Source organism: Xenopus laevis, chromosome 9_10L (assembly GCF_017654675.1).
Source record: "Xenopus laevis strain J_2021 chromosome 9_10L, Xenopus_laevis_v10.1, whole genome shotgun sequence".
NCBI lineage: Eukaryota > Metazoa > Chordata > Amphibia > Anura > Pipidae > Xenopus > Xenopus laevis.
In genome coordinates this window covers 68,905,530-68,923,711 of record NC_054387.1, presented here as the reverse complement: position 1 = coordinate 68,923,711, position 18,182 = coordinate 68,905,530, and the positions used below count along the sequence as shown (strand labels likewise).

The 18,182-nt window shown below is 40.1% G+C and overlaps 1 protein-coding gene across 3 annotated transcripts; it reads right to left on the bottom strand.

Moving 5' to 3' along the window:
* Positions 1 to 6,210: 6,210 nt before the first annotated feature.
* On the bottom strand, positions 6,211 to 18,161 carry arl6ip6.L (ADP ribosylation factor like GTPase 6 interacting protein 6 L homeolog). 3 transcript variants are annotated; one of them, XM_018235780.2, is made up of 5 exons: positions 18,029 to 18,161; positions 15,787 to 16,173; positions 14,709 to 14,762; positions 13,544 to 13,676; positions 6,211 to 6,910 (listed from the first exon to the last, which is right to left on the bottom strand). In XM_018235780.2, exons 2-5 carry the CDS (start codon positions 16,163 to 16,165, stop codon positions 6,817 to 6,819), a joined length of 660 nt encoding a protein of 219 aa, XP_018091269.1. In that variant the 5' UTR covers positions 16,166 to 16,173; positions 18,029 to 18,161; the 3' UTR covers positions 6,211 to 6,816. The 3 variants fall into 3 exon arrangements, with proteins under 3 accessions (XP_018091269.1, XP_018091267.1, XP_018091268.1); XM_018235778.2 differs by having other exon boundaries at positions 17,981 to 18,124; XM_018235779.2 differs by having other exon boundaries at positions 17,999 to 18,111.
* Positions 18,162 to 18,182: the final 21 nt, after the last annotated feature.

Below are 18,182 nucleotides of genomic sequence, written 5' to 3'. Positions count from 1 at the left end.
TCAGTCCATAAACCTCAATACATAATGTTAAGAGATTCACCATTCCCTGTTATTTATATGCTAAAAATATTACAAAGGTGAGATTATATACATTATGTGTTAATTGTGACATTATTCACGCAGCATTTAGAATAATGTAGTAGTAATGAAACGTTATATGGATCAGATTGATTTTAAACCCAGCAGCCACGATTGTATTTGCAACAGCTTGAACCCAATCCGCTGCAGTGGTCCCAAACTGGAGAATACTGGTAGGTGGCTAGTGAAGGAGGTAATTTAGGTGGATATCTGGGGTGAATAGTGACAACCTAGAAATGTCATATCCCCCCACCAACTGACACTAAAATCTTTGGAGGTGGCTGGAAAGGTTTCTGCTAGACAGGCCCGGACTGGCAATCGGTGGTTTCTGGCAAATGCCAGAGGGGCTGCCATAAGGTCCCATAGAAAGTCAGTATTTAGTGGGCTGGTAGGAGCTGTTTGGGCCTCTATGTGGGCTGATTGGGCCTCTGTGTACCTGAAATGCCAGGTCCCATTTTAATTCTTAGTCCAGACCTGCTACTAGATGTTGGAACATTGTTGGTGGGGATTGCTTCTGTTCATATGTAAGGGCACTGGCCTGGCTCTCAGTAGTATTGCACATATGCTCAGTTGTGGTGAGGTCAGGCCCATTCTGCATAGACCTAACATTACACAAAAGGGCAGTTGGGCAACAAACTTAAAGGGATACTATCATGGGAAGACTTGTTTTTTTCAAAACGCATCAGTTAATAGTGCTACTCCAGCAGACTTCTGCATTGAAATCCATTTTTCAAAAGAGCAAACCGATTTTTTTATATTCAATTTTGAAATCTGACATGGGGCTAGACATAGTATCAATTTCCCAGCTGCCGTCAGTCATGTGACTTGTGCTCTGATAAACTTCAACCACTGCTGTACTGCAAGTTGGAGTGATATCACCCCCTCCCCCCCCAGCAGCCTAACAACAGAACAATGGCAACGAGATAGCAGCTCCCTGGAAGGTCTAGGAACAGCACTCAATAGTAAAATCTAGGTATAACGAGACTGATTCAGTTACATTAAGTAGGATAAATAACAGCCTGCCAGAGTAAGTAAAGTGCAGGCACAAGTCACATGACTGGGGCAGCTGGAAAACTGACAAAATGTCTAGCCCCATGTCAGATTTCAAAATTGAATATAAAAAAACCTGTTTGCTCTTTTGAGAAATGGATTTCAGTGCAGAATTCTGCTGGAGCAGCACTATTAACTGATGCGTTTTGGAAAAACATGTTTTTCCATGACAGTATCCCTTTAACAAGAAAGGGTCCTCTCCAAATTGTTTAACACAAAGTAGACAGCATAGAATTGTCAAAAATGTGGCACCCAGTGTAGCTAATGATGGCTGCAGAATAACTATTCAAAGTAGATGGAACTGGCTGCCTGGATACTTTGATCACACAGTGTAATTGTTATGTTATTATAAGATAAGGGGAGCTTTGACCAAAAGTGTGACTACCCAGCTGGGTTTGAACAATAAAGGCTGACAAACCTTGTGGACATGGCATCACTAACAACATGTGCATTAAAAACAGAAGTAGAATTTGATTGGGAGCAATTGTCTATTGATGAAACCCTTTGCTGAAATCCTGGAAATACCTCTACATCCAAGGATACCCAACATCAGACACACTGCACACAATTACATGCACACCAGGTTGTGTCTATTTTACCCCCTGTAGCACTTGTGTTCGTAATTGGTTCTTTATATACGCTTTCATTAAAAGCCCTATTACATTTATAATTTACACATTCCAAGAAGCAAACACATAACACAAATAAAATAGTAACCACTGTATTTTTAGCCATAGAAAAGCATAGAAAGCAGTACAATATAAAATTGCTGCAAACAGGCAGAATACACGTGTATCGTTATTATGTTGGCTTGGTCAAGAAAAGCCAGTCCTAGTTCTCAAAAAGAGCTTAGAGCAGTGGTGGATGGCAAAGCCTCAAGACCTGTTAGAGCTCGAATTGGGGAGAATAGGCTACTATATGGTCTACTAAATACACCCAAAACTACAATATTTTCCTATATCTGTACTCATTGCATAGACCAAAGGGTGCCCTGGCAAGAGGTTGGTCTAGAAAAAGCCACTGGGGTAACCTACACCACTCCAGGTATTGCAGAAGTTCAGAAACATCTGCAAAAGCAAACGGGTGACAACCCCTGATCTATAGAAAGCAAGCTCACGGCTTTCCCATTGACCAGTAGCTCTGAAGCCCTTTTCACCCAGGCACCAGCCATTAAGAAACATTATTATAATCATTTAATGTTTACAACAGTTGCAGCTGCAGAGAGCTGTGACACATGCACTGATTATGGTGTTCTGTGGAGGCAATATTTGAGCACTTAAGACATAAAAAAACAGCAGCAACTGGAATGTTTGGGGAAAAAGTAATGTGCTTGAGTCTCCGCACCTATACTAATAGAGACATAGAAGTGAGGCTGCTCTCACCATGGGGCAGATTCCCTAAATGGCAAATTGACTAACACTAGCGAAAATTCGTCAGTGTGCCGTCATTTCGTAACTATGCAGATTCCTTGACGGGTGCAGGCGTCACGACGCTGGCAAAGGAGATAGACGTTAGCGTTGAGTCGCACTCTAACGACATTTTCGCTCTGGCGAACAAATTCCTTAAGATTCTGATTTTACTGAACGTTACCTCTTGCGCCAGACTTGCCTTCGCCACCTCAGACCAGGTACAATGGAGTAGATAGGACTTCCTTTTGTTGAAAACTGTTCTAAGTCCCAAAAAAACGCTGGCGTCTTTTCCTTTTTTTGACTGATAGGCTGCAAAAGACCATAATTTCTTTTTTGGGTAACCGGGTTCCCCCCTACATTTCCTAACATATGGCACATAAACTATACACTGGGCTCATGGGTAGGGCATTATAACAACTCTATTTTATTTATTAAGCTTCCCTGGGCTTGTGTAGTATAATGTATTTCATGCAACATATAAATCCATTAAACTTTCACTTCCTGCCGTATGCAAATTAGCCAACGCTAGTGCAGCTTCGCTTTGCTTGCCGAAGTAACGCTAGCGCAACTTTGACAGCGTTCGGCTGCGAAGCCATCGCTGGTGAATTTTCATTGCTCAGGGAATTTGCTCCTATGTTAGAAACACTCCCATTGACAGTAACAGTGGTGTAAAGTCACGTTGGGAAAGAACAATTATAATGTTACATGTGCCATGATTCATATCAACCTGAAGACCTGATTCTTATGGTAATGTGCTAAGGACTATATCAAATAAGGTGCTTGGATCGCAGGTTTAGAATACCATATTGACTGTACTTTGCTCTCACTCTACCAGGTGACACAATACCCACTGCAGTCTAAGAACCTCCAGGCCCTGGGCATTTTTCAGTAGGATAACCAGATTTATGCAAATATTAGTTTTAGACTTTGGAACATTTTTAAATTCCTAAAGTAAAATATTTATGTGCATTAAATGCAAGCCTAGTTATCGTTCAAATAAATAATATTTTTCTGCATTATAAAAAGCATGGATCTGTCTTGGTATACTACAGAAATTTTTTTACTTTTTGTCTGTATAAATGGGGACTTTATATTTTTATTATAGGGCTAAGTAAGAAGCAATGTGAAAGGCATATTATATAGCCCTTGGATTTACACTAAAGGGGAAGCGTTTCCATTTACTGTCCCTTATTATAAGAGATTAGCATTAAGTTAGAAACCATGTAACTTATGGCAGAAGGTGGTGCACCAATTTGAGGATAAAGGACCTCTCTGATGCTGTGATTCAAGCCTAGAAACCAAAGCCAAAGACCAACAATGTTACACAGGCACACAAAAACCTGTTTAACTGTACATAATTGGTTCCTTTAGAGCTAAAAAGCAATCTACTTTAATACAATACCAATGCCTCATTACATTTCCATCTTATGAATATTTCAATTGTTCTGTAAACAAAAAAGAACTGATTTATGATGTACTGTATATATAGTTAAAAATGTCAATTGTAAAATATTTATCTGCAAAAATTAAAAGTTCCCATACTTTATAAAATATTTCTAAATACGGAGCCCCAGATTCATTATTATTATTTTTTTTTTTTTAAACAATTTGTACACCCAAAAACAAAACAGATCATATATGTGTGTAAACATGAAGGGGCAGATTTATCAAAGGTCGAGGTGAATTTTCGAATGAAAAAAAAATCGAATTTCGAGCTATTTTTTTTTTGTACTTCGACTAGGGAATAGTCCAAATTCGAATCAAATTTGAAAAAAATTCAAAAATTTAAATATCAAAATGTCAAATGTGCTGTCTTGAAAAGAAATTCGACTTCGACCATTCGCCATCTAAAACCTGCAGAATTTCTGTTTTAGCCTCTGGGGACCTCCTACAACCTATTTAGAGTCAATTGGTGGACTTTGGGAAAAACTTCTAATCATATTTGATCGAATGCGCTATTCCTACGATTCTAATTTGGCTGATTACGGACCTAATCGATCAGAAACTGACCTATTCGACCCAAAAAAAACTTTGACTTAATTTCGGTTGGTCTTTTTGAATTTCAAAGTTTTTTCAATTCGGAATTCAATCCTTGACAAATATGCCCCGAAGTGTGCATATGGCATGAATATATTGATCTGCTACTTGTGGAAAGCAGGATGCATAGAAGCGCAGGTGTCCTGATAATGGCCCACTTGGGAATACCACGAACAGGCTATAGTTAGGTGCTAAAATTACTTAAATGTGTATTGATAATGATATAAAATAGATAAGCAAAAAAACTTAAGACTAAAGATTCCTTAAAGTAAGTGTGTGTGTGTGTGTGTGTGTGTGTGTGTGTGTGCACATAAAGAAGAATGACCAGCAACACCGCCTTGAGAAAGGACGTCACATCGGCTTTACATGTGATTTTTCTAATACACTTTAATTATTCACGAAATACCTTGCGTGTTGCTGGTCATTCTTCTTTATATCTGATTTCCTTACCTTGCACCCAAGTTGAAACAAAAATAGTGGAGTGCTGCCCACATGGACATATATATATTTATTTCATACAGTCATATGAAAAAGTTTGGGAACCCCTCTCACCCTGCATTATAATTTACTCCACTTTCAACAAAAATGATAACAGTGGTATGTCTTTCATTTCCCAGGAACTGAGTACTGGGGTGTTTTCTAAACAACTAGTAAAGCAGTATTCAGTTTGAATATTCAGTATGAAATTAAATCAAATGTGAAAAACTGGCTGTACAAAAATGTGGGTACCCTTGTAATTTTGCTAATTTGAATGCATGTCACTGCTCAATACCGATTACTGGCAACACCAAATTGATTGGATTAGCTTGTTAAGCCTTGAACTTCATAGGCAGGTGTGTCCAATCATGAGAAAATGTATTTAAAGTGGCCAATTGCAAATTGTGCTTCTGTTTGACTCTCCTCTGAAGAGTGACAGCTTGGGATCCTAAAAGCAACTCTCAAACAATCTGAAAACAAAGATTGTTCAGTATCATGGTTTAGGGGAAGGCTTAAAAAAGAAGAAGCTATCTCAGAGGTTTAAACTGTCAGATTCAACTGTAAGGAATGTAATCAGGGAAAGGAAGGCCACAGGCACAGTTGCTGTAAAACCCACATCTGGCAGGCCAAGAAAAATACAGGAGCGGCATATTGTATGCAGAGAATGGTTACAGACAACCCAAAGATCACCTGCAGATGGTGTATCTGTACATCATTCTACAATTCAGCGAAAACATCTGTTTGGCAGGGTGAGGAGAAAGAAGCCCTTTCTGCACTCACACCACAAACAGAGTCGCTTGTTGTATGCAAAATCTCATTTAGACGAGCCACAGTCATTTTGGAACAAAGTGCTTTGGACTGATAAGACAAAAATTGAGTTATTTGGTCATAACAAAAAGTGCTTTGCATGGCGGAAGAATAACACTGCATTCCAAGAAAAACACCTGCTACCTACTTTCAAATTTGGTGGAGGTTCCATCATGCTGTGAGACTGTGTGGCTAGTTCAGGGACTGGGGCCCTTGTTAAAGTCGAGGGTCGGTCGAATTCAACCCAATATCAATAAAATCTTCAGGATAATGTTCAAGCATCAGTCACAAAGTTGAAGTTACGCAGGGTTGGATATTCCAACAAGACAATGACCCTAAACACACTTCGAAATCTACAAAGACATTTATGCAGAGGGAGAAGTACAATATACTGGAATGGCTGTCAGTTCCCTGACTTGAATATCATCGAAAATCTATGGGATGATTTTAAGCAGGCTGTCCATGCTCGGCAAACATTAAATTTAACTGAACTGGAGAGATTTTGTATGGATGAATGGTCAAAAATAATGCCATCCAGAATCAAGACACTCATCAAAGGCTATAGGAGGTGTCTAGAGGCAGTTACATTTGCAAAAGGAGGCTCAACTAAGTATTGATGTAATATCTCTTTTGGGGTGCCCAAATTTATGCACCTGTCTAATTTTGTTACGATGTATATTGCATATTTTCTGTTAATCCAATAAACTATGTCACTGCTGAAATACTACTGATCCATAAGGCATGTTATATATTAAAAGGAAGTTGTTACATTGAAAGCTCAGCCAATGATAAACAAAACTCCAAAGAAATAAAAGGGGTTCCCAAACTTTTTGACTTGGCTAAAATTATTTCTCTATATACAAAAATCTGTTCTGTTTTACAACATTCTGGATCAATTAGTCCCTTTATAAAATAGGCATTGCTTGGAAAAAGTGCTGTACGATTATAGCGAGTACGATTATAGCAAACACCAGAGAACTGTCAGAGCTGCCACAACGCCATTGAGTATTGCCATAGTATAGCCAATGTGGAAGGAATGGCCAGTCATTTTCCTAGGAGGAGAAAAGAAAATTATTAATTCCAGGATTCTTTGGCATTTAAATAAGACAGATAGGTTATATGAATTAAGGGTCAAGTATCCAAAATCTGCTGAGCAGAGGAGACAAAATACAAAACCATACAAAGAGGCAGCAAATCAGTAAATGCGCCCAAGCATTTTTCATGTTAAGTGCTGGTAAACACTTTATAAGCGAACAACACTTACAATTCCAGCCACACATTGCTCTAATTATAGGTATTATTTAATCTTACAGTATACCATGTCTTTACTTGCGTATTGTAACCTAATTGGACCTTGAATATTAACAGGCTCATGTGTTTGTGTTGTTTTAGTGCCTTGCTTAATTACAATCCTTAGTGCTAGTTCTTCTTATCTCTAAATTTAGCAAGACAAGGATCATTATCATTACACATTATTCTTATATGTGTTTGTTTGCCTAAAAGGTTGTCTGAGGTATAGTAAGGAGCATGTAGCTAGTGAGTAATTAGTACAGCATTACATTGTGTTACAGTTATTTACTTGGGGTATTAAGACCTACTTAATACTGTGGAAAGGGCGGCGGGATTTAACCATAAAGCTAATTTTGGGATTGAAGTTGGAAGTAACATGGGTACAGGGGAATATCCTTTCAGACATGATGTTTCTTGAATCAGCTAACAGAAAAAACAGAGTTGTCTCTGCTATGAAAACCCATCATGGACATTCTGCTATTCATGAGCCTGTTTGATTGACCACCCCCTGGTGGTCCGTTGTTTTTGGATAGTTCACCGAAAATAAAAAGTCGACAAAAAATGACATTTCTGAGAAATGTATCAAATAATACAGCAACTTGTAAATGCTTAGAGTCTGCACCTGGATTACTGAGTGGCCAGAATAAAACACCAGACTGGAGACTTTAAACTTCAATTTTGGAAAAATTGTAAAAAACAAAAAAAACAAAAAAACAACTGAACAAAAAAGGAGATTTTGTGATACTCACCGTTAAATCTCTCTCTTCTGTCACTTGGGGGACACAGGAGACAGTGGGGTATAGCTGGTATAACTAGGAGGCAGGAAACAACAAAGAATAACTTGCTCCTCCTCCACTGGCTATACTCTAGTGGGCGGAGCCTAATCAGTTTGTACCAAAGGAGGTTAAATATGAACTAATCAAAAAGCTTAAGCCAAAAACTCTTGGCAATTGCCAAACATATTTGAAGGAAAGCGAGGGCCTCCTCTTAGGGAGGGAAGTCCTTTGTCCCCCAAGCAACTGAAGAGAAAGAGATTTAACGGTGAGTATCACAAAATCTCCTTTTCTCCACTGTTAGCTTGGGGACACAGGAGACAGTGGGAACGTACCAAAGCTGTCCCCAAAATATAGGTGGGAAGAGGCCCTATACAGTAGACACAACTGCTGCCTGAAGAACCTTCCTGCCGAAGCATGTCATGTGTCGCAAAAGTGTCAAAATGATAAAATTTAGTGAACAAGTGGATAGATGTTCAAGTCGCTGCTTTACACAATTGCTCTGCCGAGGCTTGATTTCTGAATGCCCAGGATGTGCTCATCCCCCTAGTGGAGTGGGCTTTGATGTTGACTGGTGGCGTCTTCCCCTGTGCAGTGTAGGCTGTTTTATCCACCTTGAAATGGAAGCCTTCGAAGCCCCTGATGGAAGAACAAACAGTGCGTCTGACTTGCAGATGACTTGACTTCTATGCTGATAGAACTTAAGAGCTCTAACCAGATCCAAAGAATGAAGTGCAACTTCTTTTGAGTTAGCTGGTGCAGGACAAAATGTTGGGATAATAATCTCCTGGTTCAGATGAAAAGAGGAAACCACCTTAGGCAGAAAAGATGGTCCCGTTCGAAGAACTGCTCGATCATGGTGAAAGGTGAGGAAATGTGACTTGCACGATAATGCACCAAGTTCAGATACTCATCTAGCTGAAGCAATTGCTATTAGAAAAACTGTCTTTCAAGTTACCCATTGTAAGGAGACTGACACCATTGACTCAAATGGTGGTTGTTGAAGAGCCTTTAAAACCAAAGTTAAGTCCCAGTTTGCTACTGGTGTTCGGAATGGAGGAGCCACATTGGCCACCCCTTGTTAAAAAAAATGTTAACACCCGGTAAAATACAGACAAAGCGGATAGCGGTGATTTGAGTGAACCAAAAGAGAGACCCTTGGAAAGACCCTCCTGAAGTCTAGTATGTTAGTTAATGAAAGTCTGTACTTTTCAGTTGTGCCTTGTCACCATGAGGTCTACCTCTGGCATCCCCCACATTTGTGTTATCTGGTCGAAGACTTCCTCTACCAGTGACCATTCCCCTGGATCTAATGTTTGTCGACTGAGAAAGTCTGCTTCCCAGTTCGCAAGCCTGGGATGTAGATGTCTGATAGTTGAGTGTGATTTACTTCCGCCCATTTGAATATTAACTTCACCTCGTTCAGGGCCGCTCTGCTTCTTGTGCCGCCCTGGTGGTTTATATACGCCACTACTGTGGAGTTGTCCGGCTGCACTCTTACTGCTTGGCCCAATGGCTCTCTTTGCCAATATCGGAGGCCTAATCGGATTGATTGTATTTCGAGAAGATTTATCTGCAAGAGACTTTCCTCTTGATTCTACTGACCTTGTGCTGTATGACCATCTAGTACTGCTCCCAAACCGAATAGACTCACATCTGTCAACATGAGAGGTTCTCCTAGATGACAGCCCTTGGAGAGATGTTGGGTCAGTAACCACCACAGAAGGGAAGACCGGGTTTTTTGTGATAACCCAAATCTTCTGGAAAAGGGATTTCCATTTCCATGTTGCTAGCATGTTCCATTGAAGCTCTCTGAGGTGGTGGTGTACAAATGGCACTGCTTCTATGCTTCTATTGCTGACCCCATGACCCCAGAACCTTCATACAAAACCTGGCTGACTTGTTTTCGCTAGCAAGGCCTTGACTAATGATTGTATGTTGCAGATTTTTTCTCTACTCTCTGAGTTAGAGTATTGAACTGCATCCCTAGAAAGACCATGGATTGGCTGGGACTTAGGGATGACTTCTCCAAATTGAGACACCAACCTAGATCCTTTAGCTGGGACATGGTGATGTTGAGCCAATGTTGGGTTTCCACTAGGGATGGTGCCTTTACGAGCATATCGTCGAGATATGGGGTTATTGAAACCCCTGTATTCTTGATTAGTGCTGTGGCTACCGCCATTATCTTTGTGAAAACTCTCGGTGCGGACGTCAGACTGAAGGGAAGAGATTTAAATTGTTAATGCCGGTTTTGAAAGGCAAGAACTTCTGATGGGGAGGGAAAATTGGAACGTGCAGGTAAGCATCCTTGGTATCAAGAGAACTCAGGAACTGACCTTGACTCATTGCCGCTATGATGGATCTTAGCGATTCCATTTTGAACTTTCTTGGTCGAGATGTTACCTTTGTTCTGTGAGGGACGAAAAAAAATTTCCCCTGCAAAAAGTTGCGCGTGCTTTTGTTGTGGGAAGAGCCTGCAGTGCGGACCTGCCAATAATCCCGTACAGGCGCCGACAGACTGTTACTTTAGCCTCACACTAGTCAAATGAGCCTCTTATTTAGAAATGGTTCCCTTCACGATTGTTTAACCGGTGAGGCACGTAAGCCTGCTCGGTCCCCTGGTCTCCTAGCAACCAATTGCTGGAAACTCCAGTTATAGCCAGAAAAGTTTGCTATAACGCTTCATGTAAAGGCGTAAGGAGGGGTTAAGGTATCTCAGAGACTTGGCATACTCACCCGGAGGAAGCCAACTCCAGTGTGTCTCCTGGCCGTGCCTTCCTCCTCCTGCTTAAAGGAACAGTAACGTCAAAAAATAAAAGTGTTTTAAAGTAATAAAAATATAATGCAGTGTTGCCCTGCACTGGTAAAACTGGTGTGTTCAGAAACACTACAATTGTTTATATAAATAAGCTGCCGTGTAGCCATGGGGGCGGACATTCAAAGGAGAAAAGGCTCAGGTTACACAGCAGATAGCAAATAAGCTCTGTCTGTCTAATGGTGTTATCTGTCATCCATTAGTTAACCTGTGCCATATAGTAGTTTTGCAGCTTGTTTATATGAACTATAGAAGTGTTTCTGTAGCAAACACATCAGTTTTACCAGTGCAGGGCAACAGTTTGGTGTTTTTTGGTGTTACTGTTCCTTTAATGAAGGAGAGATTTAATGGCCGGATGGTCCGTGCTAGCAGCACACCAGACCCCAGGGACCATTCCCACGTCGGGAGATGTCTAACAGACTACCTACTCAGTGTAGGAGTCTCAACTTTCTCCTGAAAAGATAAAACATGAAAAATCTTCAGGTAAAGAAAAATACGTCCTACCTCCTGAGGACACTACCTCTGCCCACTAGAGGGGTATAGCCAGTGGAGGAGGAGCGAGTTATTCTTTGTTGTGTCCTGCCTCCTAGTTATACCAGCTATACCCCACTGTCTCCTGTGTCCCCCAAGCCGATAATGGAGAAAAAAAGTGTTTGGAAGGTGAATAACCCCTTTGTAAAGATCAAACCCTTAAGGCTCTGGAAAAATAAGTGTGGCTGGCCAGTCAGACTGCACAGTTTTCATTACTGGTGGAAATAATTTTTTTTGCCTCCCATAGATCACACACAACTTCAGAATCCTAACAATTTTAGACATAGGTCATCATGGTTTTCGCAATTTCACAGCTGGTGAACAATTTTTGGTGGGGGGGGGGGGGGGGGTGGAGAGGAACCCATTAAAAACATGCATTTTCACAAGAAAAAAAACATACCTTCAAAACAAAAAATATTTACCCACATTTTAATTTTTCCACAAAGGAAAAAAAAAATATCATCTAGTTTTGATCTCAAATCAGAGCTTTGTGCTCACTCATTTTAACAAAAGGAATAACTCTATCCAAGAGCTCCATCTGCTGACCAATCAATGCTGCAAGCAGTGTAGGCTCTTGTCATGTGCAGATTTTAACAGACAATGTTAAAGCAAGTTGGGCAAGTCACATACAGATGTTTTAAGTCTTTCATTTGACCAGCTGCTATCTTCTTTAGTGATGTGGCTAGGCGCAATAAGAAAGAGAATGGATGCAAAACTAAACTTTATTAAAGGGATTAAATCATGATTTTATGGTATAGTTTGTATTACTAAATTACACGGTGTACATTGCAACAAATTCATTTTACCATTAAAGCCCCCTTGCCCCTAGTGCTTACCTTTTCTGCTTTGTGGGGGGGGGGCGCTAGTGCAGAAAGCGTATCTGTGCTCTCTTGCACGAGAAAAGCTGAATTTCTGGTTTAAGACCCCAGAATTTAGTGCTTAAAAGGTACCAGGAGCTCCTTTTTGACGCCCCTGGTAACCTGCTTGGTGCTGCCACGTAAGGCAAGTTTTTCAACTTTCCTCATATGCGCAGCACCCGTGTGTAGGCAGCCATCTCTGATTATTGTGCCCGATTCTGATCTTTCAGAAAGAGCTAGCACATCACAACAAAACTGCTTTCAGATAACCTATTGTTTCTCCTACTTAAGAAAGCCATGATATGGGTTAGATAGGATTTATGCTATTGATTGCTATTGTCAAATCTACCACTAGGTGGGAGGCATGGGAGGATTTTTAACACTGCAGGTGTCAGGGACCTATTGTTTTGCTGATGAGCTGCTGGAGGAAAAGGGAGGGAGGCTATATCACTGCAACTTGCAGTGCAGCAGTAAAGAGTGACTTAAGGCACTAGGGAAACTAAGAACAAGCCCCACTTCAGATTTCACTTTGATATAAAAAAATATTTTTGGAAAATTAATTTCAATGGAGGACAGCAATATTAACTGATGCATTGTGTTTAAAACATGTTTTTCATATATATTAAACTTTTTAACATAAAAAAAGTATTTCAATTAGGCCCACTAGGGGTCACTATAATAACTTGTATAAAATCATAGCTGTGTGTAATGGAACTTCAGCCTATGATTAAGGGATCTCATCCTGAAACGCGTTAGGTTTTGTATAGCTACCTGCTCCAATAAAACATGCCCAGAAGTTTTTGTCTGTCTGTTTTTGTCCGCCCGCCCGTCTGTTTTTGCCCGCCCGTCTGTTTTTGCCCGCCCGTCTGTTTTTGCCCGCCCGTCTGTGTTTTCGTGCATGTTTTTTCATCTCTGTGTGCACGTGTTGTTTGTGTCTGCGTGCGTGTGTTTTGTGTCTGCGTGCGTGAGTTTTGTGTCTGCGTGCGTGAGTTTTGTGTCTGCGTGCGTGAGTTTTGTGTCTGCGTGCGTGAGTTTTGTGTCTGCGTGCGTGAGTTTTGTGTCTGCGTGCGTGAGTTTTGTGTCTGCGTGCGTGAGTTTTGTGTCTGCGTGCGTGAGTTTTGTGTCTGCGTGCGTGAGTTTTGTGTCTGCGTGCGTGTGTTTTGTGTCTGCGTGCGTGTGTTTTGTGTCTGCGTGCGTGTGTTTTGTGTCTGCGTGCGTGTGTTTTGTGTCTGCGTGCGTGTGTTTTGTGTCTGCGTGCGTGTGTTTTGTGTCTGCGTGCGTGTTTTGTGTCTGCGTGCGTGTCAGTGTTTTTATTTCTGTGTGTGTGTTTTTGTCTGTATGTGTGTGTGTGCACGCACACGAGTATTTTGCCTCAGTGCAAATAGAGTAAACATGAAATGCAAGTATAGAAATTACCTGAAGCGTGCAGGAGAAAGGGGAGTTGGAGGAAACATCCCCGGTTCATAAGAATCAAAGTAGGTGACAGTCCATGAGAAGCTGCAGCAGGATAGACCCGCTAGTATGGACAAGGTAAGGAGACTCCAGAATCCTGTATTAGAACAATAATAATGTGTTTTGTTTTAATTTTTTTAATTTACTCTAAAGATTTTACCTGAGCATGGGAAAAAAGTTCACAGAAGAAATTGTGGGTGGTGCTTTTCATGCAAACCCCCCCACCCCAAAAAACAAACAAACACCTGGTTGTTGCTTCATTGCATGTGTTTAATAGTAACCAGGGCCAGTATATATAAAGAATGTGAATCTAGGCACTGCGACTCTCTTGGGTTGCTATTATATTTACAGCCTTGCTGCCTGTGAAAGAATTAATGCTTTAGAGAAAAAGAATGCCCAAAAGCTTCCTACTTTATTGGGAAATGCCCTGTTTCCTTCATTATTTATCAGAATAAAATGTTATTACTTATCCCTGGAAACAGTGTGCAATATTGTGGAACGTGGTATAGTTATAAAGAAATAGTGCATGGTTATTCTGAAAAATCTGTGGTTCATTTTTGTGCTTGCATGGGGCAGAGATTTTTTTTATGCTCGCATTTCTATTTCCTTTTTACAAAAAGCTTTACACATGTCTTGGAGTATAGCAGATATCTTAAGATATACACTCAGAGTCAAACCACAAGCCACAAAGCCTGTTTAGCTAAACCGTTTCCTTACAATTACTACACTGCTGCCTGGGGAGGTCTTTGTTTCATGTAGCAACGAGCAAACAAAGCAAATATATGAACTCTGAACCAAAAATGTTAGAGAAAAACAATACAGGATTATATGCCTACAGTAACCCATAGGATGGCAGTAAGGAATAAAACATTCAGCAATAATGAAGTAAACTAATAAAAACAAATCCTATTGGAGGCAGCAAAGGAGAAAAATGTGTTAATCCAAACAAGTCAGAAGTAAAGCCTATAAAAGTTTGACAACTCTTGTTGGACAATGCAGCTATACGATTCATTGTTTCAGTGTATTCACAATCATGCCATGAATCAGTAAGGCCAGGGGACAGAATGGGTACAAAAGTATAAAATGATGCCATTAATATTAACATTTAAGGAAACTTTGTTGTTCATACCTAAAAGGCTAATCTTCTCTCCTTCATCATTTATTTCTCTTCCAGATCGCATGTCTACAATTTACAAGGAGGGGAAAATGAGAATTAGACAGAAACCTACATTTGAGAAGATCATAACAATCCAATAATAGGTACCAGTACATAACTGACATTTAAAAGGAAAAAAAAAACCCCATTATTTGAAATCTATAACGCATATCTCTACTATGTATTAATTTCATGCTATAAGTTGCCAAACACGACATGCTCATTGGTTGATAGGTTTGCCCCCACCAAATATCTGTACTGTATGAGCTCAGGTCACAGACCCGACATGCTTGTCTGTCTTGAAACAAATTATGTATATAAAAAACAGCCAGAGGATCGACGTTTCCTGGTCCTGATAACTTTTAATTTTTTGAATAATAAAGAAGTGATTATTTTAAATCCGGTGTGCGCTGCTTTTACAAAAATATGAATTTGATGTATAAGTGGCATTGCAGCAGCACCCAGCTTTGATTGATTGAATGGGTGTGCAACCACTTGGTTGTCATATCCATATAAACGGTGCTTAGTGATGTCATTTGTCACATGACAAATGACGTATATTATAATAAATGAAGTACCCCGTTGGTTGCTAAGTATGAGGATATTAGAAGTCACCTCGGAATTCCATGACCTGTATAAATACAATCGGCCTTGTGCTTTAATATGGTCATGGAACTCCTTGGTAACGTATAATTTCATTATATGTTACAAGAGGCGGCACTTTATTCACTATATAAATATAATTTACAGTATTAATGTTCTTCTTTATATATAGTGCCAACATAGTACATCGCTTTTCAGAGATTATACATCATTCAGATCAGTCTCTGCCCCAGTAGAAGTTACAATCGAAATCCCTATGGTCAGTTTTATCAGGGGTTTTATCAGAAATCCATGCAAACCCCTTGCAGTACTTTGGCTAAAATCGAACCTAGGATCAAATCGCTGCAAGGCAGTAATGCTATCCCCTGTGCCAATGTGGGAAAAGGCACATGATTATGATAGCTGACAGACTGTTGATCAATTAACTCTATACAGAATTGCCACATACCTTGTACAACAAGATAGAGGACTGCCAGCAAAACAGACAGAATGCAAACGACCACAAGGCAGCACAACATTGACAAAATTCGAGCGGTCCATCGTTTGTGCCTTTTGGCAGTCACCACTTGTGACACAACAGTCCCATTATGCCCAAATTCCTCAGGGCCTGGATTGGGCAGCGAGTCTTCTCTTACACTGTCAGCTGTTGAACCGAGGGGAGTCACAGCCTCATAGAAGTCAACATCCAAGTTTTTCACTAGCGAGTTCTCTTGATTGTCAGCTTTTGAAGTCCATCTTTGGCTTTGGGATGTGAATGTGCCGGACACTACAAAATCGCGAATGCTGCTTCTCAAACGCTTGGTGCTTCCTCCAAAGGACAAATCCATCAAGGAACCTAAAAATACATACGACACAGCAATGATGGGCTAAGCAGACATTTGGTTTGTCAGTCTACAAGTATCATAACAATGAAACCCACAGATAACAACAACAATGTGAGAGCTATTAGGTTGTAAATCCCTGGTATTTTTACTGACAACTTGCATCACTAGAGAAGAGGAACTTCTATAGAGGTGGTTGTCCCTGCAAGACATATTCATACAATTTATATATAATGCAAAGTGTCTATGTGAAAAAAGAGGCAAGCTTGTGAAAACTTATGTTCAGTGTAAATTCTATTCATTGCACTCATGTTGAACAAGTACATTGTGCATTTAAAGGGGCTGCTCACCATTGAATTAACTTTTAGTATGATATAGAAAGTGATGTTCTAAGATAAATTGCAATTGGTTGTAATTTTTTATTATTTGTGGTTGTTGTGTTATTTATGTTATTCAGCAGCTCTCCAGATTGCAATTTCAGCAATATGGCTGCTTGCTTCTAAATTAACCTAGCTGCCAGGCATTCATTTTAATAGTCTGGAAAATGAATAGGAGGGGACCTGAATAGAAAGATATTTAATAAAAGTAGCAATAACAATACATTTGTAGACTTACAAGGCGGCAAATAATTCAAAAAGAATAAAAAGAAAAAATGAAGGCAAATTGAAAAGTTGCTTAGAATTAGTCATTCTAGAACATATTAAAAGTTAACTTAACGGTGCTTAACGGTGAACCCCCCCCCTCTTAAGACAGTGACATTAAGCATAATATGTGTTGGCAAGCCTATACAGGGTGGGTGTGTCATATACCACACAATTCAGGCCTGGTAGCACTACAAACATGTCCCTGTGTTATTAAATATGTAATTAGTGCATGAGTTAAACAAGAGGTGGTTCTGGCAATGCTGAAAGGACTTGCCCATCACTAGATTCACATAAACAAGGGACCTTCAGCCTACTGGCTGCTATAGGGATTCTAAAGGAGAAATCAAATTAAAGGAGTTGTTCACCTTTGAGTTAACTTTGAGTACGACATAGAGAGTGATATTCTGAGACAATTTGCAATTGGTTTTGATTTTTTTTTTTTTATTATTTGTGGTTTTTGATCTGTTATTTTGGCAGCCAGTTTCAGTCAACAATCTGGTTGCTAGGATCCAACTGCTTTTAGCAACTCCTTTGAATAAGAGACTTAAATATGTATAGTAGAGGGCCCAAATAGAAAGAAGAGTAACAAAAAGTAGCAATAACAGTAAATGTGTAGCCGTACAGAGCATTTGTTTTTAGTTGGGGTCAGTGACCCCCATATGAAAGCTGGGAAGAGTTAAAAAACTATACAAAATAAATAATAACGACCAATATAAAAGTGGATTCGAATTGGCCATTCTATAACATACCAAAATTGAACCCAAAGGTGAACCACCCCTTTTAAAGGTGCAACGTTTACCGCAGGTCTAGCTGGGAATGAGCTGTTTGCTTTCACACATAGCTAAATAGTACAGTGCTACCTGCAGTAAACTCTGTACTTTTATTAGAATACTCCTCTAAGAGTTGCAGTTCAGCAACAGAAATGGGGCTGCAGTTATATACATATAAACAAAATGCTGCCAAACGGTGTCAGGAATGCACAATACACAACATATGTTGCTCTAAGGGCCCCAGTGATGTAGGATAGTAAATGATGTCTGACCCTACTAAATACTCTCCACATTTACTGTATATGTTTTGGGAGTGGGGCATTCAGCCAAGGGGCATCTTGGTAGATACATTATCTAGAGACAAATGAATAGCGGCAGGTTTAAAACAAAAGCAGACAGACAGGTACCTTTGCTTTCTTCCTTACCGAGTTCGGTGCGTGCCCACTCTTTCTTACCTTTCCTCCCCAAAATCTCCTAACTTCTGCCCTCCCACAAAGCTAACTATGGCGCCCAGTTACTCTCCGGACAAAGTAACCAATAGCGAGCAGGCTTTTAGCAAGCAAGTATAAGTCAGACCGCTATTCGACAGCTCCCACATCCGCCCTATTA